This window comes from Scyliorhinus canicula, chromosome 12, assembly GCF_902713615.1.
Source record: "Scyliorhinus canicula chromosome 12, sScyCan1.1, whole genome shotgun sequence".
In the NCBI taxonomy this organism is placed as follows: Eukaryota; Metazoa; Chordata; class Chondrichthyes; order Carcharhiniformes; family Scyliorhinidae; genus Scyliorhinus; species Scyliorhinus canicula.
Genome location: NC_052157.1, coordinates 62289174 through 62311996, shown reverse-complemented (window position 1 = coordinate 62311996; position 22823 = coordinate 62289174). Strand labels below are relative to the sequence as shown.

Below are 22823 nucleotides of genomic sequence, written 5' to 3'. Positions count from 1 at the left end.
ATCCTCTGACAGTGCTGCACTCCCTCAGTACTGACCCTCTGACAGTGCAGCGCTCCCTCAGTACTGACCTTCTAACAGTGCAGCACTCCCTCAGTACTGACCCTCTGACAGTGCAGCACTCCCTCAGTACTGATCCTCTGACAGTGCAGCGCTCCCTCAGTACTCTCCGAGAGAGGGTCCACCTGTATTTTGTAGCTGAACTCTTGTGGAGTGGTAAATTGAACCCCCGACTCCTGAATAGAAGGTGACGATAGAGTGGGAGAGATTAACAAAGTCGCAGCTGGGAAGAGGTGTGTTATTGGGAGAGGGGAGGTTCATGACCTATTGCTCAATTTCTGAATGGTTTGGCCAACATTTCCAGAGAGGACAGTGACTACAGGATGCTGAAAGCAGATTGAGTATGTTTTAGAGATTGAGGAGAACTGGGATATTTTTGTACGCTCTCGTTTAGCCTCTCGGGAAGGGAAGGGTTTGACGCGGTCACTTCTCCGGATAGAGTTCGACCAGTGAGGCCAGCCCGGGAGGTCAAGTGTCTGAACAAATGTAGAGGGCGTATCGGTGCCAAGGTCCCAGATTCGATCCCGGCTCTGGATCACAGTCCGTGTGGAGTTTGCACATTCTCCCCATGTCTGCGTGGGTTTCGCCCCCCCACAACCCAAAGATGTGCAGGGTAGGTGGATTGGCCACGCTAAATTGTCCCTTAATGGGAAAAAAATTAATTGGGTACTCTAAATTAAGAAACAAAGAATTTAGAGGGAGTAAGTGAGGACACTTCACATTAAACATTCACTTGCCTCCTACACTGGTAACAATTTGCATTTATATAGCGCCTATGTTGTAAAACATCCTGGCCTGCTTCAGAGGAGTGCTAAACAGACCATATATGGCACCCACACCTATGAGGAGATGTGAGGAGGCGTGAAATCAAAAAGGTCAGTTTTTCAGGAATGTGTAAAAAGAGGCGAGCGAGAGAAAGGTGGAGAGGTTCAAGGGGGAGAATTCCAGAGATCCGGGCCCCTGGCAGCTGAAGGCACGCCTGCCAATTGTGGAGCGATGCAAATCGGGGGATGCTCGAGATGCCGGAATTGGAGTGAGCAGCGACCTCGGAGGGTTCTCGGGAGTTGGGGGAGGTTATGGAGATGGGGAGGGCTGTAGGGGCTGTGGGAGGTTATTAGGATAGGGAGGGTTGTCGGGGCTGGAGGAGGTTAAGATATAGAGAGAGTTATAGGGGCTGGAGGAGGTTAGAGAGATAGGAAGGGTTGTCTGGGCTGGAGGAGGTTATAGAGACAGGAAGAGTTGTCGGAAATGGAGGAAGTTACAGAGATAGGGAGGGTTGTAGGGAGCTGAAGGCAGGGACAGGGAGGGTTATTGGGACGGGAGGAGACTACAGAGGTAGGGAGCTTTGCAGGTGCTGGAGGGGTTACAGAGTTAGGGAGAGTAGTAGGGAACGGAGGAGGTTACAGACAAAGGGAGGTTTTTCAGGGGCTGGAGGAGGTTATGAGATAGGGAGGGTTGTAGGGGCTGGAGGAGGTTACAGAGATAGGGAGAGTTGTAAGGGCTAGAGGAGGGCACAGAGATAGGGAGGGTTGTAGGGGGTGGAGGAGATTACAGAGATAGGGAGGGATGTAGAGGCTGGAGGAGGTTACAGAGGTAGGGAGGGTTGTAGGGCTGGAGGATTTACATAGATAGGGAGGGTTGTAGGGGCTGGAGGAGGTTACAGAGCTAGGGGGTGGTCAAGGTGGGAATTTGAAAACTGGGATGAGAATGTGTAAAATGAGAGGTGTAACCTGAGAAGGAGGGAGATTCAGTCACTGAGTGAGCTGCTGGCGGGGCGAGGGTGAGAGTTGGTGCTGGCTGGCACCCTGATGCACACCGGAATGTTCTTTATCTGGTGCTGCCTCTTGTAGTTGCATTTCCCCAGGTCTCCTCATCCAATGAGACAATAGATGGGCCGATTAGGTCAGAAAGTACAGGACTGTACAGGAAACCGAAGGTTAAAATTTGCATGAACAAATCAGCTTGTTTGGGAGACCAGCCCATGCGAGTGAGGACTGCATTGTATCAGACTGGATTTGCAAGTTTTGCTCAGCAAACAGCTTCATCAGCCCCACTCCCCGCTGATCCAGATGTGAATTCCCCAGTGTGACAGCAAGATCGTCGAGTACTGCACTCGCTTGTATCCGGTTTGTGATTGACTCCTTCCAAATACCAGTTTGCTGACCTGTCTTAAGCTCCCCGGCCTGCTCCTGGGTGTCGTTTCCACACAACTGTTCAAACAAGTCAAGTGCTGCACAGTCAGAGGGTCAGTACTGAGGGAATGCTGAACTGCCAGAAGGTCAGTACTGAGGGAGCGCTGCACTGCCAGAGGGTCAGTACTGAGGGAGCGCTGCACTGCCAGAGGGTCAGTACTGAGGGAGTGCTGAACTGCCAGAGGGTCAGTACTGAGGGAGTGCTGCACTGCCAGAGGGTCAGTACTGAGGGAGTGCTGCACTGTCAGAGGGTCAGTACTGAGGAAGTGCTCCATAGTCAGGGAGTCAATACTGAGGAAGCGCTGCACTGTCGGAGAGTCAATACTGAGGAAGTGCTGCACTGTCGGAGGGTCAGTACTGAGGGAGCGTTGCACTGTCAGAGGGTCAGTACTGAGGGAGCGCTGCACTGTCAGAGGGTCAGTACTGAGGGAGTGCTGCACTGTCAGAGGGTCAGTACTGAGGAAGTGCTCCATAGTCAGAGAGTCAATACTGAGGAAGCGCTGCACTGTCGGAGAGTCAATACTGAGGAAGTGCTGCACTGTCGGAGGGTCAGTACTGAGGGAGCGTTGCACTGTCAGAGGGTCAGTACTGAGGGAGCGCTGCACTGCCAGAGGGTCAGTACTGAGGGAGTGCTGCACTGTCAGAGGATCAGTACTGAGGAAGTGCTGCACTGTCGGAGGGTTAATACTGAGGGAGTGCTGCACGGTCGGAGGGTCAGTACTTAGGGAGTGCTGCACGGTCGGAGGGTCAGTACTGAGGGAGTGCTGCACGGTTGGAGGGTCAGTACTGAGGGAGTGCAGCACTGTCAGAGGGTCAGTACTGTCAGAGCACCACACTATCAGAATAGTGTTCCAATGCTTGTTGCCCCGTTTTGTGACTCAGATTCCCTGACAATGTGACATTTGCCCCCCAGTCAGCCGCAGGGAGGTGTTGACGCCGCTCAGTGATTGTTGGAGAATGGTCGACCTGGCAATGGGATTAGGCACGGAGGTGGTTGGACAGGAGAATGGGCCCTCTGCACAGGACGTATCCCAGGAGACGCCACCTGACTTCGGTCCCATCGCTTGTGTTTCATTGGAGACCTCCGATGATGTGATGTCACGCACGAAGGAGCACGGCATAAAAAACATATGGAATATCGGATCCGATGGAATTCGCCAGGTATGTGCGATCATTCAATATGTCTGTCTGGAGGGAGTTCCACGGTTTTGACCCAGTTGACGGTTCATTCATATACAGGATGTATGTGTTGCTGACCAGTCCACTATTTATGCCCATCACTAATTGCCCCTTCAGAAGGTGGTGGTGAGAAGGTGGCCTCGAACCGCTGTAGTATCTGTGCTGTAAGTACACCCACTGTGCTGCTAGGGAGGGGGTTTCAGAATGTTGCCCTAGTGACAGTGAAGGAATGGCTGACATATTTCCAAGTCAGGGTGGTGAGTGACTTGGAGGGGAACCTCCAGATGGTGGGATTCCCAGGTACCTGCTGCTCTTGTCCTCATAGATAGCAGAGGTCGTGGGTTGGAAGGTGCTGTCTAAGGAACCTGGCGAGTTCCTGCAGTGCATCTTGTAGATGGTACACACGGCTGCTACTGTGGGTCGGTGGTGGAGGGAGGAAATGTTTGTGGGGGGGGGGTGTCAATCAAGTGGGCTGTTTTGTCCTGGATGGTGTCGAGCTTCTTGAGTGTTGCTGGAGCTGCACTCGTCCAGGCAGGTGGAGATTATTCCATTCCACTCCTGACTTGTGCCTTGTAGATGGTGGACAGGCTTTGGGGAGTCAGGAGGTGAGTTACTCGCCACAGGATTCCCAGCCTCTCATCTGCTCTTGTAGCCACAGTATTAATGTGGCTAGTCCAGTCCAGTTTCTGATCGAGAGTAACCCCTATTGATTGTGGGGCATTCAGCGATGGTGATGCTATTGAACGTTGAGGGGAGATGTCTTTGGGGTTAATTTGGTAAGGAACAGGTTTGTGCTGTTTAGTGGGGAACAGTTGGGTTAATGCTGGTTTGGAGTTTGACTGCTCACCCTGACCTACCTCTCTATGACTTTCTTGTCTGTTTGAAGGACCTGCCCATCTCTGGAACAGACACTAGCCGGTCAGACGGCAATCCGCAGCAGACAGCAGCTCGGAAAACAGCAACACGTCTCTCTCTGACAGACCTGGAGCGACAGAGGCAGGAGCTTGAGCAGGAGGTAAAGGTGGCTGGAGGGGGTGATCGGCACCCTCTGTGTCCCAGCAGTGGTGACACGTTTGGGCAACGAATGGGGAATTGGTAGCGGCCAGCTCTCAGGGACACTTTTCGTGTGAGACGCAGTCTTGTCCAGACTGGGGATTGCAAATATGGGGGCAGGAGGAGGCCACTCGGCCCCTCGATCCTGCTGCCCCATTCAAGAAGATCGTGTCTATCTGATTGTAACCCAACCCCACATTCCTGCCTCACTCCCGATGACCTTTCACTCCAATAATCTTTCACCTCCGATAACCTTTCACCCCCCCCTCTCGTGTACCAATAATCTATCCAGATCTGACTGAAATATATTCAAAGATTCTGCGTCCACTGCCTTTTGGGAAGAAAGTTCCAGAGACTCGACCCTCTTGAGAGAAAAAAAAATCACCTCGTCTCCATGTTAAATGAGTGAGTCCTTATTTTTAAACAGTGACCTCGAGTTCCAGAGTGTCCCACAAGAGGAAGCATGCTCTCCACATCCACCCTTTCAATAACCTTCAGCATCTTTTTTTATAATAAATTTTGTGTATCCAATTTTTTTCCACTTCAGGGGCAATTTAGCATGGCCAATCCACCTACCCTGCACTTCTTTGGGTTCTGGTAGGGGAAACCCACGCAGACACGGGGAGAATGTGCAAACTCCATACGGACAGTGACCCGGGGCCGGGATCGAAACTGGGTCCTCAGCGCAGTGAGGCAGCAGTGCTAACCACTGCGCCACCGTGCCGCCCTACCCTATAGAATCTTAAAGGTTTCGATCAAGCCGCCTCTCACTATAAACTCCAGTGGACACAAACCAAACCTCTCCATCCTTTCCTCATCAGACAACCTGCCCATTCCTGGAATTTGTCAAGTAAATCATCTCTGAATTGTTTCTGACACATTTACACCTTTCCTTAAATAAGGAGATAAAAACTGTCCACAATACTCCCGATGTGGTCTCACCAACACCCTGTACGACTGAGGCATGACCTCCCTACTTTGGTAATAAATTCCCCTCACAATAAACAATAGCATTCTATTAACTTTCCTAATTGCTTGCAGTCCCTGCCCACCAGCCTTTTGTGATTCATGGACTAGGACACCCAGATCCCTCTCCCCTCAGAGCTCTGCAGTCCCTCGCAGTTTAGATAATCAGCTTTATTATACTTCCTGCCTAAATGGGGCATTATAGAGGGCAGTCTACAGTACTGACCCTCTGACAGTGCATCACTCCGTCAGTACTGACCCTCTGGCAGTGCAGAACTCCCTCAGTACAGACTCGCTGACAGTGCAGCACTCCCTCAGTACTGACCCTCTGACAGATCGGCACTCCCTCAGTACTGACCCTCTGACAGTGCAGCACTCCCTCAGTACTGACCCTCTGACAGTGCAGCACTCCCTCAGTACTGACCCTCTGACAGTGCAGCACTCCCTCAGTACTGACCCTCTGACAGTGCAGCACTCCCTCAATACTGACCCTCTGGCAGTGCACTGCTCCCTCACTACTGACCCTCTGACAGTGCACTGCTCCCTCACTACTGACCCTCTGACAGTGCAGCACTCCCTCAATACTGACCCTCTGACAGTGCAGCACTCCCTCAATACTGACCCTCTGGCAGTGCAGTGCTCCCTCACTACTGACCCTCTGACAGTGCAGTGCTCCCTCACTACTGACCCTCTGACAGTGCAGCACTCCCTCAATACTGATCCTCTGACAGTGCAGTGCTCCTTCAGTACTGACCCTCTGACAGTGCAGCACTCCCTCAATACTGACCCTCTGACAGTGCAGTGCTCCCTCACTACTGACCCTCTGACAGTGCAGCACTCCCTTAATACTGACCCTCTGGCAGTGTAGCACTCCCTCAGTACTAACCCTCTGGCAGTGCAGAACTCCTTCAGTACAGACTCGCTGACAGTGCAGCACTCCCTCAGTACAGCGCTCCCTCAGTACTGACCCTCTGACAGTGCAGCACTCCCTCAGTACTGACCCTCTGACAGAGCAGCGCTCCCTCAGTACTGACCCTCTGACAGTGCAGCACTCCCTTAATACTAACCCTCTGACAGTGCAGCACTCCCTTAATACTGACCCTCTGGCAGTGTAGCACTCCCTCAGTACTAACCCTCTGGCAGTGCAGAACTCCTTCAGTACAGACTCGCTGACAGTGCAGCACTCCCTCAGTACAGCACTCCCTCAGTACTGACCCTCTGATAGTGCAGCACTCCCTCAGTACTGACCCTCTGACAGTGCAGCACTCCCTCAGTACTGACCCTCTGACAGTGCAGCACTCCCTCAGTACTGACCCTCTGACAGTGCAGCACTCCCTCAGTACTGACACTCTGACAGTGCAGCACTCCCTCAGTACTGACCCTCTGACAGTGCAGCACTCCCTCAGTACTGACCCTCTGACAGTGCAGCACTCCCTCAGTACTGACCCTCTGACAGTGCAGCACTCCCTCAGTACTGACCCTCTGACAGTGCAGCACTCCCTCAGTACTGACACTCTGACAGTGCAGCACTCCCTCAGTACTGACCCTCTGACAGTGCAGCACTCCCTCAGTACTGACCCTCTGACAGTGCAGCACTCCCTCAGTACTGACCCTCTGACAGTGCAGCACTCCCTCAGTACTGACCCTCTGACAGTGCAGCACTCCCTCAGTACTGACCCTCTGACAGTGCAGCACTCCCTCAGTACTGACCCTCTGACAGTGCAGCACTCCCTCAGTACTGACCCTCTGACAGTGCAGCACTCCCTCAGTACTGACCCTCTGACAGTGCAGCACTCCCTCAGTACTGACCCTCTGACAGTGCAGCACTCCCTCAGTACTGACCCTCTGACAGTGCAGCACTCCCTCAGTACTGACCCTCTGACAGTGCAGCACTCCCTCAGTACTGACCCTCTGACAGTGCAGCACTCCCTCAGTACTGACCCTCTGACAGTGCAGCACTCCCTCAGTACTGACCCTCTGACAGTGCAGCACTCCCTCAGGACTGACCTTCCGACATTGCAGATAGGGATTTCTATCCCTATAGGAAGAGGAATTCTGCAGAGAGCGGATGGGATTTGAAGTTTGTGCTGGGGGATAAGCGTTAAACTGGTTCGGAATTGTAGCTCTAATGTTAATGGCCCCCTCAGTCCTCACCGCCTGCTTCCCATCAGATGGAGATGGAACTTGCTCTCGTCCAGGCCGAGCTGGAGGCTGAAGATGAAGAGTTGAAGAGGGAACAGCGCCTCAAACAGGAGATTTATACCCACAAATCTGAACTCAACCGGACATTACAGGCCGAAAAAGACAAGGTAGGAATATTCCGGAGGAAAAGGAGGAATTCCACCCCCTTTCCTCAATCTGCAATCTCGAGTTCACTTCTAAAACATGGTGGGTGCGATCCTATGCCAAGCTGAGCCACAAAGGGAGATCAGACAGAATGGAACTCGTGGGGGTCTCCCAGGGGTTTAGAGACCCTCAACTGCCTGCCCTTTGGGCAGGATGGTGCCCTGGCATCCTGGGCACTATGGCAGTGCCATCATGGCAATGCCACCTGGGTGCCTGCCTGGCATTGTCAAGGTTCCCAGGTGACACAGCCAGCTGGCATGGATACAGTCAGGATGCCCCAGTGCCAATGCCAAGGTGCCAAGCTGGCATCTTTAGCATGCAGGCGATCGGGCCAGCATGGGTGTTTGCCTGGGCAGGGACTCTCCCGTAGAGCGTTCGGGCTGGGGGAAGATGAGGGATTGTTTCGGGGGCCTCGGAGATCGGGACACCATTTAGAAATGCTTTCCCCATCTCTCGCTACAATGGGACGTTCTGGCGAGCGGAACTCTTCACTATACAAAACAAGGCTATATGTGGCCTCGGCTGAGCATTCCCCACTCAGGCCCCTTCTACAACGCGAGTCACGTTGATTATTCATATGTTTCTCGGCACTGAGCGCTGGGAAACATGCGGCTATACGTGCTCGCTAAGGGACTTTGTTCCCTTTTTGGAGAATCGCGCCTGTAGTCTTTCCTGGTGTGGCAGAGGGAGTTTTACTCTGTATCCAACCCCGAGCTGTACCTGTCCTGGGAGTGTTTGATGTGGACAGTGCAGAGGGAGCTTTACTCTGTATCCAACCCCGAGCTGTACCTGTCCTGGGAGTGTTTGATGGGGATAGTGTAGAGGGAGCTTTACTCTGCATCCAACCCCGTGCTGTACCTGTCCTGGGAGTGTTTGATGGGGGCAGTGTAGAGGGAGCTTTACTCTGTATCAACACCATGCTGTACCTGTCCTGGGAGTGTTTGATGGGGACAGTGTAGAGGGAGCTTTACTCTGTATCTAACCCTGTGCTGTACCTGTCCTGGGAGTGTTTGATGGGGACAGTGTAGAGGGAGCTTTACTCTGTATCTAATCCCGTGCTGTACCTGTCCTGGGAGTGTTTGATGGGGACAGTGTAGAGGGAGCTTTACTCAGTAAAATCTGCTCTAAATGGATGATACGTTGGATCAATTGCACTCACTGCAATATCAGGAAGTGTTTCTGTTTATAAATTGTGTCCGCTGAATGTACAGACATTTCATTTTTAGATTGCTGCTCTGTGCTTAGTGATCTTCCCCTGCCATCTGGTGGCCTGCCCTGATACTGCAATACGCCACCTGGTGGCAGTACCGCAACACCACTGCACTCGAGGCAATGGAATCATAGGATGATAGAATGGCCAATCATAAGACTGAAGGAGGCCTTTCAGCCAGTCATTTTCATACTAACGCTCTTGAAAACCCTATTGGTTGTTATCTTGGAAAGTTCTTTCTGTCCCTGGATTCTTTCAAATTTAGAATAACTATTTTCCTCACATGGAGGCCCAGTTCAGTCTCCCCGGGCCTGTTACACTGGAGCAGGAGGAGGTCACATTCAGCCCCTCGAGCCTGTTACACTGGAACAGGAAGAGGCCCATTCAGCCCCTCGAGCCTGTTACACGGGAACAGCAGGAGGCCCATTCAGCCCCTCGAGCCTGTTACACGGGAACAGGAGGAGGTCACATTCAGCCCCTCTCGAGCCTATTACACTGGAACAGGAGGCGGTCACATTCAGCCCCTCGAGCCTGTTACACGGGAACAGGAGGAGGTCACATTCAGCCCCTCGAGCCTGTTACACTGGAACAGGAGGAGGTCACATTCAGCCCCTCGAGCCTGTTACACTGGAACAGGAGGAGGTCACATTCAGCCCCTCGAGCCTGTTACACTGGAACAGGAGGAGGTCACATTCAGCCCCTCGAGCCTGTTACACGGGAACAGGAGGAGGTCACATTCAGCCCCTCGAGCCTGTTACACGGGAACAGGAGGAGGTCACATTCAGCCCCTCGAGCCTGTTACACTGGAACAGGAGGAGGTCACATTCAGCCCCTCGAGCCTGTTACACTGGAGCAGGAGGAGGTCACATTCAGTCCCTCGAGCCTGTTACACTGGAACAGGAGGAGGTCACATTCAGCCCCTCGAGCCTGTTACACGGGAACAGGAGGAGGTCACATTCAGCCCCTCGAGCCTGTTACACGGGAACAGGAGGAGGTCACATTCAGCCCCTCGAGCCTGTTACACTGGAACAGGAGGAGGTCACATTCAGCCCCTCTTTGAGCCTGTTACACGGGAACAGGAGGCGGTCACATTCAGCCCCTCGAGCCTGTTACACGGGAACAGGAGGAGGTCACATTCAGCCCCTCGAGCCTGTTACACGGGAACAGGAGGAGGTCACATTCAGCCCCTCGAGCCTGTTACACGGGAACAGGAGGAGGTCACATTCAGCCCCTCGAGCCTGTTACACTGGAACAGGAGGAGGTCACATTCAGCCCCTCGAGCCTGTTACACGGGAACAGGAGGAGGTCACATTCAGCCCCTCGAGCCTGTTACACGGGAACAGGAGGAGGTCACATTCAGCCCCTCGAGCCTGTTACACTGGAACAGGAAGAGGCCCATTCAGCCCCTCGAGCCTGTTACACGGGAACAGCAGGAGGCCCATTCAGCCCCTCGAGCCTGTTACACGGGAACAGGAGGAGGTCACATTCAGCCCCTCTCGAGCCTATTACACTGGAACAGGAGGAGGTCACATTCAGCCCCTCGAGCCTGTTACACGGGAACAGGAGGAGGTCACATTCAGCCCCTCGAGCCTGTTACACTGGAACAGGAGGAGGTCACATTCAGCCCCTCGAGCCTGTTACACTGGAACAGGAGGAGGTCACATTCAGCCCCTCGAGCCTGTTACACTGGAACAGGAGGAGGTCACATTCAGCCCCTCGAGCCTGTTACACGGGAACAGGAGGAGGTCACATTCAGCCCCTCTTTGAGCCTGTTACACGGGAACAGGAGGCGGTCACATTCAGCCCCTCGAGCCTGTTACACGGGAACAGCAGGAGGCCCATTCAGCCCCTCGAGCCTGTTACACGGGAACAGGAGGAGGTCACATTCAGCCCCTCTCGAGCCTATTACACTGGAACAGGAGGAGGCCCATTCAGTCCCTCTTTGAGCCTGTTACACTGGAACAGGAGGAGGCACTTTCAGTCCCTCTTTCAGTCTGTTAAACTGGAACAGGAAGGAGGAGGCCCATTCAGTCCCTCTGGTGTCTATTACACAAGAACAGGAGGAGGTCACATTCAGCCCCTTGAGCCTGTTTCACAGGAACAGGAGGAGGTCACATTCAGCCCCTCGAGCCTATTACACAAGAACAGGAGGAGGCCCATTCAGCCCCTCTCAAGGCTATTACAAAAGAACAGGAGGAGGTCACATTCAGCCCCTCGAGCCTATTACACAAGAACAGGAGGAGGCCCATTCAGCCCCTCTAAAGGCTATTACAAAAGAACAGGAGGAGGTCACATTCAGCCCCTCGAGCCTGTTTCACAGGAACAGGAGGAGGCCCCATTCAGCTCCCTTCGAACCTGTTACACAGGAACAGGAGGAGGCCCCATTCAGCTCCCTTCGAGCCTGTTACACAGGAACAGGAGGAGGCCCCATTCAGCTCCCTTCGAACCTGTTACATAGGAACAGGAGGAGGCCCATTCAGCCCCCTCGGGTCCGTTACACAGGAACAAGAGGAGGCCCATTCAGTCCCTCGAGTTTATTACACCGGAACTGGAGAAGGCCCATTCAGCCCCCTCGAGTCTGTCACACAGGAACAAGAGGAGGCCCATTCAGTCCCTCGAGTCTATTACACCGGAACTGGAGAAGGCCCATTCAGCCCCCTGGAGCCTGTTACACAGGAACAGGAGGAGGCCCCATTCAGCTCCCTTCGAGCCTGTTACACAGGAACAAGAGGAGGCCCATTCAGCCCCCTCGGGTCCGTTACACAGGAACAAGAGGAGGCCCATTCAGTCCCTCGAGTTTATTACAGACCCCTCGACTACCCATCCACAGATCACTCCACCCCCAATAAAAACATAAGAACTAGGAGCAGGAGTCGCCCATCTGGCCCTTCGAGCCTCCTCCGCCATTCAATTAGATCATGGCTGATCTTTTGTGGACTCAGCTCCACTTTCCCGCCCGAACACTATAACCCTTTATTCCTCTATTCTTCAAAAAACTATCTTTATCTTGAAAACATTTAATGAAAGAGCCTCAACTGCTTCACTGGGCAAGGCATTCCACAGATTCACAACCCTTTGGTGGAGAAGTTCCTCCTAAACTCAGTCCTAAATCTACTTCCCCTTATTTTGAGTCTATGACCCCAAGTTCTGCTTTCAGCCGCCAGTGGAAACAACCTCCCCACATCTATCCTATCTATTCCCTTCATAATTTTATATGTTTCTATAAGATCCCCTGCATCCTTTTAAATTCCAAAGAGTACAGTCCCAGTCTACTCAACCTCTCCTTGTAATCCAACCCCTCAACTCTGGGATTAATGCTGGCTGAAAAAGGGAGATGGCTAATCAGCAGGGGAGGGGGGTGCTAGCCCCCCATCCAGGCTGATTGCGTGGAATGTACGGGGCCTGAATGGGCCGGTCAAAAGGGCTTGCGTGTTCTCGCACTTAAAGGGGCTAAAGGCAGACGTAGCCATGCTACAGGAGACGCACCTAAAATGTGCGGACCAAACAAGATTGAGAAAAGGGTGGGTGGGCCAGGTGTTCCATTCGGGGCTGGATTCAAAGATCAGAGGAGTAGCAATCCTGGTCAGCAAATGGGTGGCTTTTGAGGCAGGGAATATTGTAGCTGACAAAGGGGAGGGGGGGGGCAGATACATAATGGTCAGTGGGAAGTTGCAGGGGACCAGGGTAGTGCTAGTGAATGTTTACACCCTGAACTGGGACGATATGGTATTTGTGAGATGCACGCTGGGTAAAATTCCAGATTTAGACTCACACAATCTGATTTTGGGGGGGTGACTTCAACACAGTTATAGACCCTGTATTGGACCGGTCAAACCCCAGGTCGGGGAAGTGACCAGAGGCGGCTAAAGAACTGAGGGGATTCATGGAACTGGTGGGGGGGCGTAGACCCGTGGAGAATCGCCTGACCAAGGGCGAAAGAGTTCTCTTTCTTTTCCCATGTCCACAAAGTCTACGCCCGCATAGATTTCTTTGTGATGAACAGGGCGTTGATCCCCAGGGTGGAGGGAACAGAATACTCAGCACTGCAGTCTCCGATCATGCTCCACACTGGATGGATTTGCGTCTTGGGGGGGGGGGGGGGGGGGGGGGGGGGGAGGGAGAGGTCAGCCCCCACTATGGAGACTGGATGTGGGGCTGCTGGCAGACGACGAGGTTTGTGGGCGGATAAGGAGGAACATTAAGAATTACCTGGAAACTAATGATACGGGGGAGATAGCGGCATCCACGGTGTGGGAGGCCCTGAAGGCATTTATCAGAGGGGAGTTGATCTCTATCAGGTCTTATAGAGAGAAGAAAGAAAGAGCGGAAGGAGAAAGGCTAGTCAGGGAGATACTCAGGGGAGTAGACAGGAGCTACGCGGAGACCCCCGGGACGGGGCTACTGAAAGAGCGCCGGAGGCTGCAGGCGGAATTCGACCTGCTGACCACTGGGAAGGCGGTAGAACAGCTGAGGAAAGCCAAAGGGGCTGTCTACGAATATGGGGAGAAATCGAGTAGAATGCTGGTGCACTAACTTCGCAAGAGGGAGGTGGCCAGGGAAATTGGGGAAGTATGGGATAAGGAGGGCAACACGGTCATAGACCCAGAGGGGGTGAACAAAGTCTTTAGGGGCATTTTACGGTAAATTGTATGAGTCAGAGCCCCCGCCCGGTGAGGGGGGGGAGCAATTCATGGACCAACTGAGGTTCCCAAAGGTGGAAGAGAATCTGGTGGAGGGACTGGGGGCTCCGATAGAGCTGGAGGAGATGGTAAAGGGGACATGCAGTTGGGCAAAGCCCCGGGGGCCGGACGCCTACCCTGTAGAATTCTACAAGAAATTTTTGGAACTGCTGTGCCCACTCCTGCTAAGGACCTTTAATGAGGCCAAAGAGAGAGGGACCCAACCCCCAACAATGTCACAAGCTTCGATTTCACTCATCCTCAAACAAGAGAAAGATCCGCTACAGTATGGATCTTATCGTGTCGCGTCTTTTCGTCCGACGTCACTTCGTCCAACGACACTTCGTCCACGTCTTTTGGTCCAACGTCTTTTTGTCCGCCCGTCTTTTGGTCCAACGTCACTTCGTCCAATTATCCAATTACAAATTAACTCCGTTAATTTACTTGCTAAAATGCAAGTAATTGATAAAATGCAAGTAAAATGCAAGTTGAAAAATGCAGTTAAAAAGTTAAAAATCTAAAATGCAGTTAAAAAATCTAAAAGTTTACTAATTACTTAAAATTCCCGAAATTACTTAAAATTGATGTAAATGGTAAATTCCCGAAATACCCTAAAAGTTACATTTCCAGAACTGTACCCGAGAGAGAATCATGGGGAGAGGACAAGATGATTTGATATTCTACAATTCCGACAGACACAGATATAAGTGGGAGTCTATTTGGATTTAGACAATGAGTGCAGTTCTGAAAGAAGCAGATTTAAACTCGATTTTCGTCGAGTGATTAGGGTTGGCAGTGGCTTCTGACATTACAGGTCTGAAATGATCAAATATTCCATCAGATACAATGGCTCTCATCACGCTGGAGCATACATGGGTGAATATCCTGCAGCTTATCTTAATAATGTCTGGAGATCAAGCAGCACAAATGCAGAACTCAACTTCAAGAGGCGAAAAAGGTGGAGAGGATCCTTGAGCAGTAACATTGAAAAACTAAATTAAACTATTTGTAATTGGATAATTGGACGAAGTGACGTTGGACCAAAAGACGGGCGGACAAAAAGACGTTGGACAAAAAGACGTGGACGAAGTGTCGTTGGACGAAATGACGTCGGACGAAAAGACATAGCACCGATCTTATAGACCGATATCGCTCCTGAATGTAGACGCTAAACTGCTGGCCAAGATCTTAGCTGCTAGGATTGAGGACTGTGTCCCTGGGGTAATAGGGGAGGATCAGACAGGCTTCGTCAAGGGCAGGCAATTGAACTCCACCGTATGGAGGCTCCTAAACATCATCATGATGCCCTCAGACAGAGGGGAGGCAGAAGTGGTGGCGGGAATGGACGCGGAGAAAGGCTTTGACCGGGTGGAATGGTAGTACCTGTGGGAAGCGCTAAGAAGGTTCAGATTCGGTGAGGGGTTCATAGGTTGGGTCCTGCCACTCTACTAGGCCCCCGTGGCAAGTGTGTGCACGAACAGGGTGAGGTCGGAATACTTTAGGCTCCACCGGGGGACGAGGCAGGGGTGCCCCCTCTCCCCGTTACTGTTCGCCCTTGCGATAGAGCCGCTGGCTATAGCGTTGCGGACTTCAAAGAACTGGCAGGGGTTGGTGTGGGGGGAGGGAAGAGCACCGGGTCTCACTTTATGAGGATGATCTGCTCCTGTACATTTCGGACCTACTAGAGGGGATGGGGGAGGTCATGCAGATTCTGAGGGACTGTGGCAATTTCCCGGGGTACAAACTAAACGAGAAGAATAGCGAGATGGTCGTGATCCAAGCTAAGGGGCAGGAAAAGGGACTGGGAGAGCTTCCGCTGAAATTGGTCGGGAAGAGCTTTCGGTACCTAGGGATGCAGGTGGCTCGAAAGTGGGATGCCCTCCACAAGCTCAATCTATCTCGGCTGGATGAACAGATGGAGGGGGACATCAAAAGGTGGGACATGCTCCCGCTTTCTCTAGCGGGGAGGGTGCAGACCGTTAAGGTGACGGTCCTCCCCAGATTTCTGTTCGCCTTCCAGTGCCGCCTTCCCATCTTCATCCCTACGTCCTTCTTTAAGCGGGTGAACAAGATCATCTTGGGATTCGTATGGACAAATAAGACCCTGCGAGTAAAGAGACTGTACCTGGAGCGCAGTCCGGGCCGGGGGGGGGGGGGGGGAGCTGGCGCTGCTGAACTTTTGCAGCTACTATTGGGCAGCTGACATAGTCATGATTAGGAAATGGGTATTGGGGGAGGGGCCAACGTGGGAGTGGTTAGAGGCGGCCTCATGTAAAGATACCAGCCTAGGGGCACTTGTAACGGCACCTCTGCCATTCTCGCCAGCCTGCTACTCCTCCAGCCCGGTGGTGGTGGCGGCATTAAAGATCTGGGGTCAGTGGAGAAGGCGCAGGGGGGTGGAGGGAGCCTCTGTCTGGACCCCGATACGCAATAATCACAGATTTGTCCCGGGCAGGATAGACGGAGGGTTTCAAAGCTGGCATAGGGCAGGTATTAAAACAATGGGGGACCTGTTCATAGACGGGACCTTCCCCAGCCTGAAAACGCTGGAGGAGAAACTCAGTTTGCCCCCTGGAAACGCTTTCAGATACCTTCAGGTACGTGCCTTTCTGAAAAGGCAGGTGGTATTATTCCCGCTGCTACCCCCACGCAGGATACAGGATAGGGTGGTCTCCGGCACCTGGGTAGGGGAGGGGAAGGTTTCGGACATTTACCGGGAACTTCAGGAGGCGGAGGAAGCTCCAGCGGAGGAGCTTAAGGGCAAATGGGAGGAGGAGCTAGGCGGGGAGCTGGATGCGGGCCTGTGGGCTGATGCCTTAAACAGGGTCAATTCCTCCTCATCATGTGCCAGGCTTAGCTTAATCCAGTTTAAGGTGGTCCACCGGGCACACATGACAGAAACCAGGATGAGCAAGCTCTTTGGGGTTGAGGATAAATGTGCGAGGTGTGCGGGAAGCCCAGCAGATCATGTCCATATGTTCTGGGAATGCTCGGCGCTTCAGGGATTCTGGCAGGGATTGGCTAAGGCAATGTCCAAGGTTTTAGACACGCGGGTGGTGCCGAGTCCAGAGATAGCGATCTTTGATGTGTCAGACGATCCGGGAGTTCAGGAAGCGAAAGAGGCCGGTGTTTTGGCCTTTGCCTCCCTGGTAGCCTGGAGACGGATCCTGCTAATGTGGAGGGACTCGAAGCTCCCGACCTGGGTTAGTGACATGGCTGGGTTTCTCAGGCTGGAGAAAATAAAGTTTGCCTTGAGAGGGTCCATGGCGGGGTTCTCTCGGAGGTGGCAGCCGTTCCTCGACTTTCTAAGAGAGCAGTAAAGGTCAGCAGCATCCTGGGGGGAGGGGGGGGGGGGGCAATCGTTACGTTGTATTGCTCCTTTCTTTGTACATATGGTTAACATTTTCTTTTTCTTTTCTCTTTGTTCTGTTAATTGCTGCGTACAGTTATGCAAAAATTATATTTTGTTGACAAAAATTTGAATAAAAATAATTTAAAAAAAACAAAACTCTGGGGTTAACTGAGTGAATCTCCTCTGCACACCCTCCAGCACCAGTACGTCCTTTCTCAGGTAAGGAGACCAAAACTGAACACAATACTCCAGGTGTGGCCTCATTAACACTTTATACAATTGCAGCATAACCTCCCTAGTCTTAAACTCCATCCCTCTAGCAATGAAGGACAAAATTCCATTCACCTTCTTAATCACCTGTTGCACCTGTAAACCAACTTTTTGCGACTCATGCACTAGCACACCCAGGTCTCTCTGCACAGCAGCATGTTTTAATATCAGAGTAAATAGTTTCTCTATTGATCCTATTGAATCCTTTAATCATCTTCAACCCGTTCATCGTGGGAATCGAGTACAGGAGCAGGGATATCTTGCTGCAATTATACAGGGCCTTGGTGAGGCCACACCTGGAATGATGTGTGCAGGTTTGGTCTCCTTCTCTGAGGAAGGATGTTCTTGCTGTGGAGGGAGTGCAGCGATGGTTTACCAGGCTGATTCCTGGGATGGCAGGATTTGTATACGAAGAGAGATTGAATCGACTCGGATTGTATTTGCTGAAGTTCAAAAAAATGAGGGGGGATTTCACAGAAACATATACAATTCTAATAGAACTGGACAGGATAGATGCAGGAATGATGTCCCTGATGGTGGGTTTGTCGAGATCCAGTCTGAGGATACGGGGTAGACTGTTTGGGACAGAGGTGAGGAGAAATTTCTTCACCCAGACAGTTGTCGGCCTGTGGAATTCGTTACTACAGGAAATAGTTGAGGCCAAAACATTGCATGTTTTCAAGAAGCAGTTGAGATACAGTACCGAGGGCAAAGGGGATCAAAGGATATGGGGGAAAGCGGGATGAGGCGATTGAGTTGGATGCTCAGCCATGATCGTAATGAATGGCGGAGCAGACCCGAAGGGCCGAATGGCCTCCTCCTGCTCTTATTTTCTGCATTTCTATGTTTCTATGATGAAGTTACCGCTTAATCTTCCAGACTGGAGACAACACAATCCTGGTCTGTGCAAACTGTCCTCGTAATTTAACCCTTTCAGCCCCGGGATCATTCTGGTGAATGTGCGCTGTGATGCAAACCAGAGCTTTATATAAATGGAAGCATCTCCCCTTCGCTTGGCAATCATCTTCTGTTAAGATAATGGCCAACATCACAAGAGCTTTTTATAAAAAATAATTTTTGTACAGGGTCCAGAGCATTTTGAAGTCCTAAGTCTGTCGATCTTCTATCCCTGGCCACACACAAAATCTTAACATTTTATTTCAATTGGTTAACTATCAGGGCCTGCCTCAATATTCAGTCTCATGAGGTTATATCGCCCAAGCTTTGCCTCCCTAAAGCTGGTTCATGATACAGCCCGTGGCAGCCCGGAGGCCCTGGGATTTCCCATCAGGGAGTAAGGAGAGGGGTTTGCGGCCTAGCAGCCTTTTCCTTCCCAGGCCAGCCTCTGGTCTTGCAGGCCGAAAGGCTTGGTTGGCTTTGGACTTTTGGCTTCCTGAGCTGTGGAGGGGGGGTGGGTGCATAAAGAGACGGCTGGAGGTTAAAGTGGCCCACCCCGCTCAGGGATTTGAATTCCGTTCAATTCCACTTTGCAGGAAAAGGCAAAGGTGGATTGCGCAAGGCGGAAAATGGAGGAAGCTCGGGTGCGTCTCCGAGCTTTGCAGCAATTGTCTGAGGATGAGCCGGAATTGGCGAAGGAGCAACTGCAAGAGGTGAGCACGTTATACCTTTCAACTTTTTACACCCCACCATAACCCATATAGATTAAATAGAATTATTACTTTAAATATCACAAATTGCAGAGTACTTACTGCACGCAAACAGACCATTCGGTCCATCTGCTCTGGGCCGGTGTTACTGCTCCACACCAGCCCCACCCCCATCCCCGCCCCCCTTCTCCCCACCCCTATCTCCATCTCCTTCTATTCCTCTCTCCCTCATATATGTTTATCCAACTTCCCCCTTAAATACATCAACACTATTCACCTCAACCACTCCCTGTGGGAATGAGTCCCACATTCCTCCTCCCCTCGCTCACTGTGGGAAAGAGCGAGTCCCAGAATTCCCTCCCCCCCACTCCATGTGGAGGTGTTCCCCCCCACCACCTCCACCTCCACTCCTGAATTCCTCATTGGAATTTATTAGTGACTGTGTCATTGTGGTGTCCCCGAGTTCTGGTATCCAACCCCCTCAACAGGAAATATCTTCTCTCCGTCGACCCTATCGAAACCCCTTTCATAGTTTTAAACATCTTGATCAGGCCACTGCCTTAGCCGACTCCACTGGAGATAAAAGAACCCCAGCCTGTTCAATATTTCTTATTTGTTAACCTCTCAGCTCTGGGATCATCTTTAGAAATGTTTTGCACCTTCTACAATGTCCCTGTATCCTTTTGATAAGATGGAGACCAGAACTGTGCAAAGTGGTCCCAATGTGGTCTAACAAAGGGATATGGAGAACAGAACTGTGCACAGTGCTCCCAGTGTGGTCTAACAAAGGGAAATGGAGACCAGGACTGTGCACAGTGCTCCCAGTGTGGTCTAACAAAGGGATACGGAGACCAGAACTGTGCACGGTTCTCAAGGTGTGGTCTGATCAAGAGATACGGAGACCAGAACTGTGCACAGTGCTCCCAGTGTGGTCTGGCCAAGGATTATGAAGATAGGAACTGTGCACAGTGCTCCAAGTGTGGCCTGACTAAGGGATACGGAGACCAGAACTGTGCACAGTGCTTCCAGTGCGGTCTAACCAAGGGATATGGAGACCAGAACTGTGCACAGTGCTCCCAGTGTGGTCTGGCCAAGGATTATGAAGATAGGAACTGTGCACAGTGCTCCAAGTGTGGCCTGACTAAGGGATACGGAGACCAGAACTGTGCACAGTGCACTAGGTGTGGTCTGACTGAGGGATACGAAGGCCAGAACTGTGAACAGTGCTCCCAATGTGGCCTGACTAAGGGATCTGGAGACCAGAACTGTGCACAGTGCTTCCAGTGTGGTCAAACCAAGGGATATGGAGACCAGAACTGTGCACAGTGCTCCCAAGTGTGCTCCGACCAAGGATATGGGACCAGAACTGTGCACAATGCTCCAAGTGTGGTCTAACGGAAGGATATGGAGACCTGAACTGTGCACGGTGCTCTCAGTGTGGTCCGTCCAGTGCTTTTGCATTGGATTCCTGGCAGCGTTAACCCTACACTAACTGGGCTCTTCCTGTGCAGGCAACTGAATCTCTGGATTCAGCCCAGAAGAGCTTTGAGGATCTGGAATTTCAGTGGCTGGAGAAGGTTAGCAGCCTGGAGGAAGAGAAAGAGACACAGAACCTGCGACTGGAGCGAGACGTGGCGCAGTGTGGGAGGCGGGAGGCTGACAAGCAGGTAATGGGACAATTGGAGGTGGCTGTTTAAAAATGAATGACCCCTTGGCTTCATTAATGGAGGCATCGAACAGAGAAGCGAGGAAATTGGTGCTCAAACTCTTTCCAAGAGAATGAAAGTCTTAGAATGCAGGACGATGGGGCTGGTTAGATGGGCAGAACGTGGCAAATGGAATTTAACCTGGAAAAGTGTGAGGTGATGTATTTTGGGAGGACTAACAAGGCAACGGATACAATGGGAGGACGCTTGGAAGTACAGAAGGTGAGGGACCTTGGAGTGTGTGCCCATAGGATCCTGAAGACAGCAGGGCAGGTAGATAAGATGGTGAAGAAGATATGTGGGATACTTGCCTTTAATAGCCGAGACGTAGAGTATAGGAGGCACGGTAGCATTGTGGATAGCGCAATTGTTTCACAGCTCCAGGGTCCCAGGTTCGATTCCGGCTTGGGTCACTGTCTGTGCGGAGTCTGCACATCCTCCCTGTGTGTGCATGTGTTTCCTCCGGGTGCTCCGGTTTCCTCTCTCAGTCCAAAGATGTGCAGGTTAGGTGGATTGGCCATGCTAAATTGCCCTTGGTGACCAAAATTGCCCTTAGTGTTGGGTGGGGTTACTGGGTTATGGGGTTTGGGTGGAGATGTTGACCTTGGGTAGGGTGCTCTTTCCGAGAGCCGGTGCAGACTCGATGGGCCGAATGGCCTCCTTCTGCACTGTAAATTCTATGAAAAAAAAGGAGCAGGGAGGTTATGATAGAGCTGTATAAAACACCGGTTAGGGAACAGCTAGAGTACTGTGTGCAGTTCTGGTCACCATACTACATAAAGGATGTGATTGTCCTGAAGAGAATGCAGAGGAGATTCACCAGGATGTTGCCTGGGCTGGAGCATTTCAGCTACCGAGGGAGGCAGGTTATCCTGGGGTTGCTTTCCCTGGAGCAGAGAAGGTTGAGGGGTGAACCCGGTTGAGGTGCATAAAATTATGAGAGGCGAAGATAGGGTGGATAGGAAGGAGCCTTTCCCCTGATCAGCGAGGTCAATAACCTGGCGACACCGATTTAAGGTAAGGATCAGGAGATTTCAGGGAAAACGTTTGCACCCAAAGGGTGGTGGGAATATGGAACGTACTGTCTGAAAGGGTCGCAGAGGCAAGAACCCTCAAAACATTTAAGAAGGACGTCGCGGTGGCAGAGTGGTTAGCACTGCTGCCTCACAGCACCAGGGACCCGGGATCAATTCCGGCCTCGGATGACTGTGTGTGTGGAGTTTGCACTTTCTCCCCGTGTCCGCGTGGGTTTCCTCCCACAGTCCAAAGGCTAGGTGGATTGGCCGTGCTAAATTGTCCTTTGATGTCCAAAGATGTGCAGGTTGAGTGGTGTTACAGGGATAGGGCGATTGAAAGGGCCTAGGTGGGGCGGTCTTTCTGAGGGTCGGTGCAGACCTGATGGACCGAGTGGCCTCTTTCTGCACTGTAGGGATTCTGTTCGATGGAAAGTATCGATGATCACTTGAAATGCCATAGCTATGGGCCAAGAATTGGAAAATGGGTTTAGAATAGAGAGGTGCTTGATGGTCGGCATGGACGAGATGGACCAAAGGGCATCTTTCCGTGCTGTAAATATTCTCTGACGCCACATCCCTGGTTTGGACTCCTTTCGAGTAAGGTTTCCAATCGTGGTCGCAATTCCAGGGAAGATGTCAGAGCCTTGGAGAGGGCTGTAGAACAGTCGCATGGATGATGAGGGGGTGGGGCGCTTCAGGGCAGATGTGAGAGCTGGTTGATCCGCAGCGAGGGTGATGTTGTTAGTGGCGAGAGCTGAGATGCGCTGCCCCGTGGCCTCTGACCTTTGCACCTTGCCACTTGGGGGCAGTGGCGATATTGGGATCTGTGTGTAAACTGGAGCGCGTGGCTCCCTGTTTTGTGTTTGAAGGAGCGATTGAGGAGGCTGGAGGAGCAGATGCTTCAGATTAAGGAGCAGGCCAGGAGCGAGAGGCAACGTCTGACCGAGCACTGGAAAGAGGCAGTCGGAGCCTTCAGTTCGGTGAGATGACTCTCTGAACCCCACACCCCCCACCCCGGTCCCCATCCTTCGTCCCATCAACCACAGACCCTGGGACCAGTGGTCAACTGCGGCAAAGAAATGATCAATAATGTTCTTGAGATTGCACAAAATTACCAGGCAAGATTAATCGCACGCTTGTATTTCCTGGAATTTCGAAGATAATGAAAAATCGCTTATTGTCACAAGTAG

At 51.9% G+C, this 22823-nt stretch overlaps 1 protein-coding gene across 1 annotated transcript in view; it reads left to right on the top strand.

The window, feature by feature from the left end:
• Positions 1-2313: 2313 nt before the first annotated feature.
• LOC119974265 (pleckstrin homology-like domain family B member 3) overlaps positions 2314-22823 on the top strand; it is a 36615-nt gene continuing 16105 nt past the window's right edge. The window contains exons 1-7 of the mRNA XM_038813036.1: positions 2314-2335; positions 3163-3410; positions 4315-4443; positions 7619-7756; positions 18798-18914; positions 20423-20578; positions 22503-22613. Coding sequence (XP_038668964.1) covers positions 3207-3410; positions 4315-4443; positions 7619-7756; positions 18798-18914; positions 20423-20578; positions 22503-22613 — 855 coding nt within the window. The 5' untranslated portion in view covers positions 2314-2335; positions 3163-3206. The remainder of the gene's footprint in view (positions 2336-3162; positions 3411-4314; positions 4444-7618; positions 7757-18797; positions 18915-20422; positions 20579-22502; positions 22614-22823) is intronic.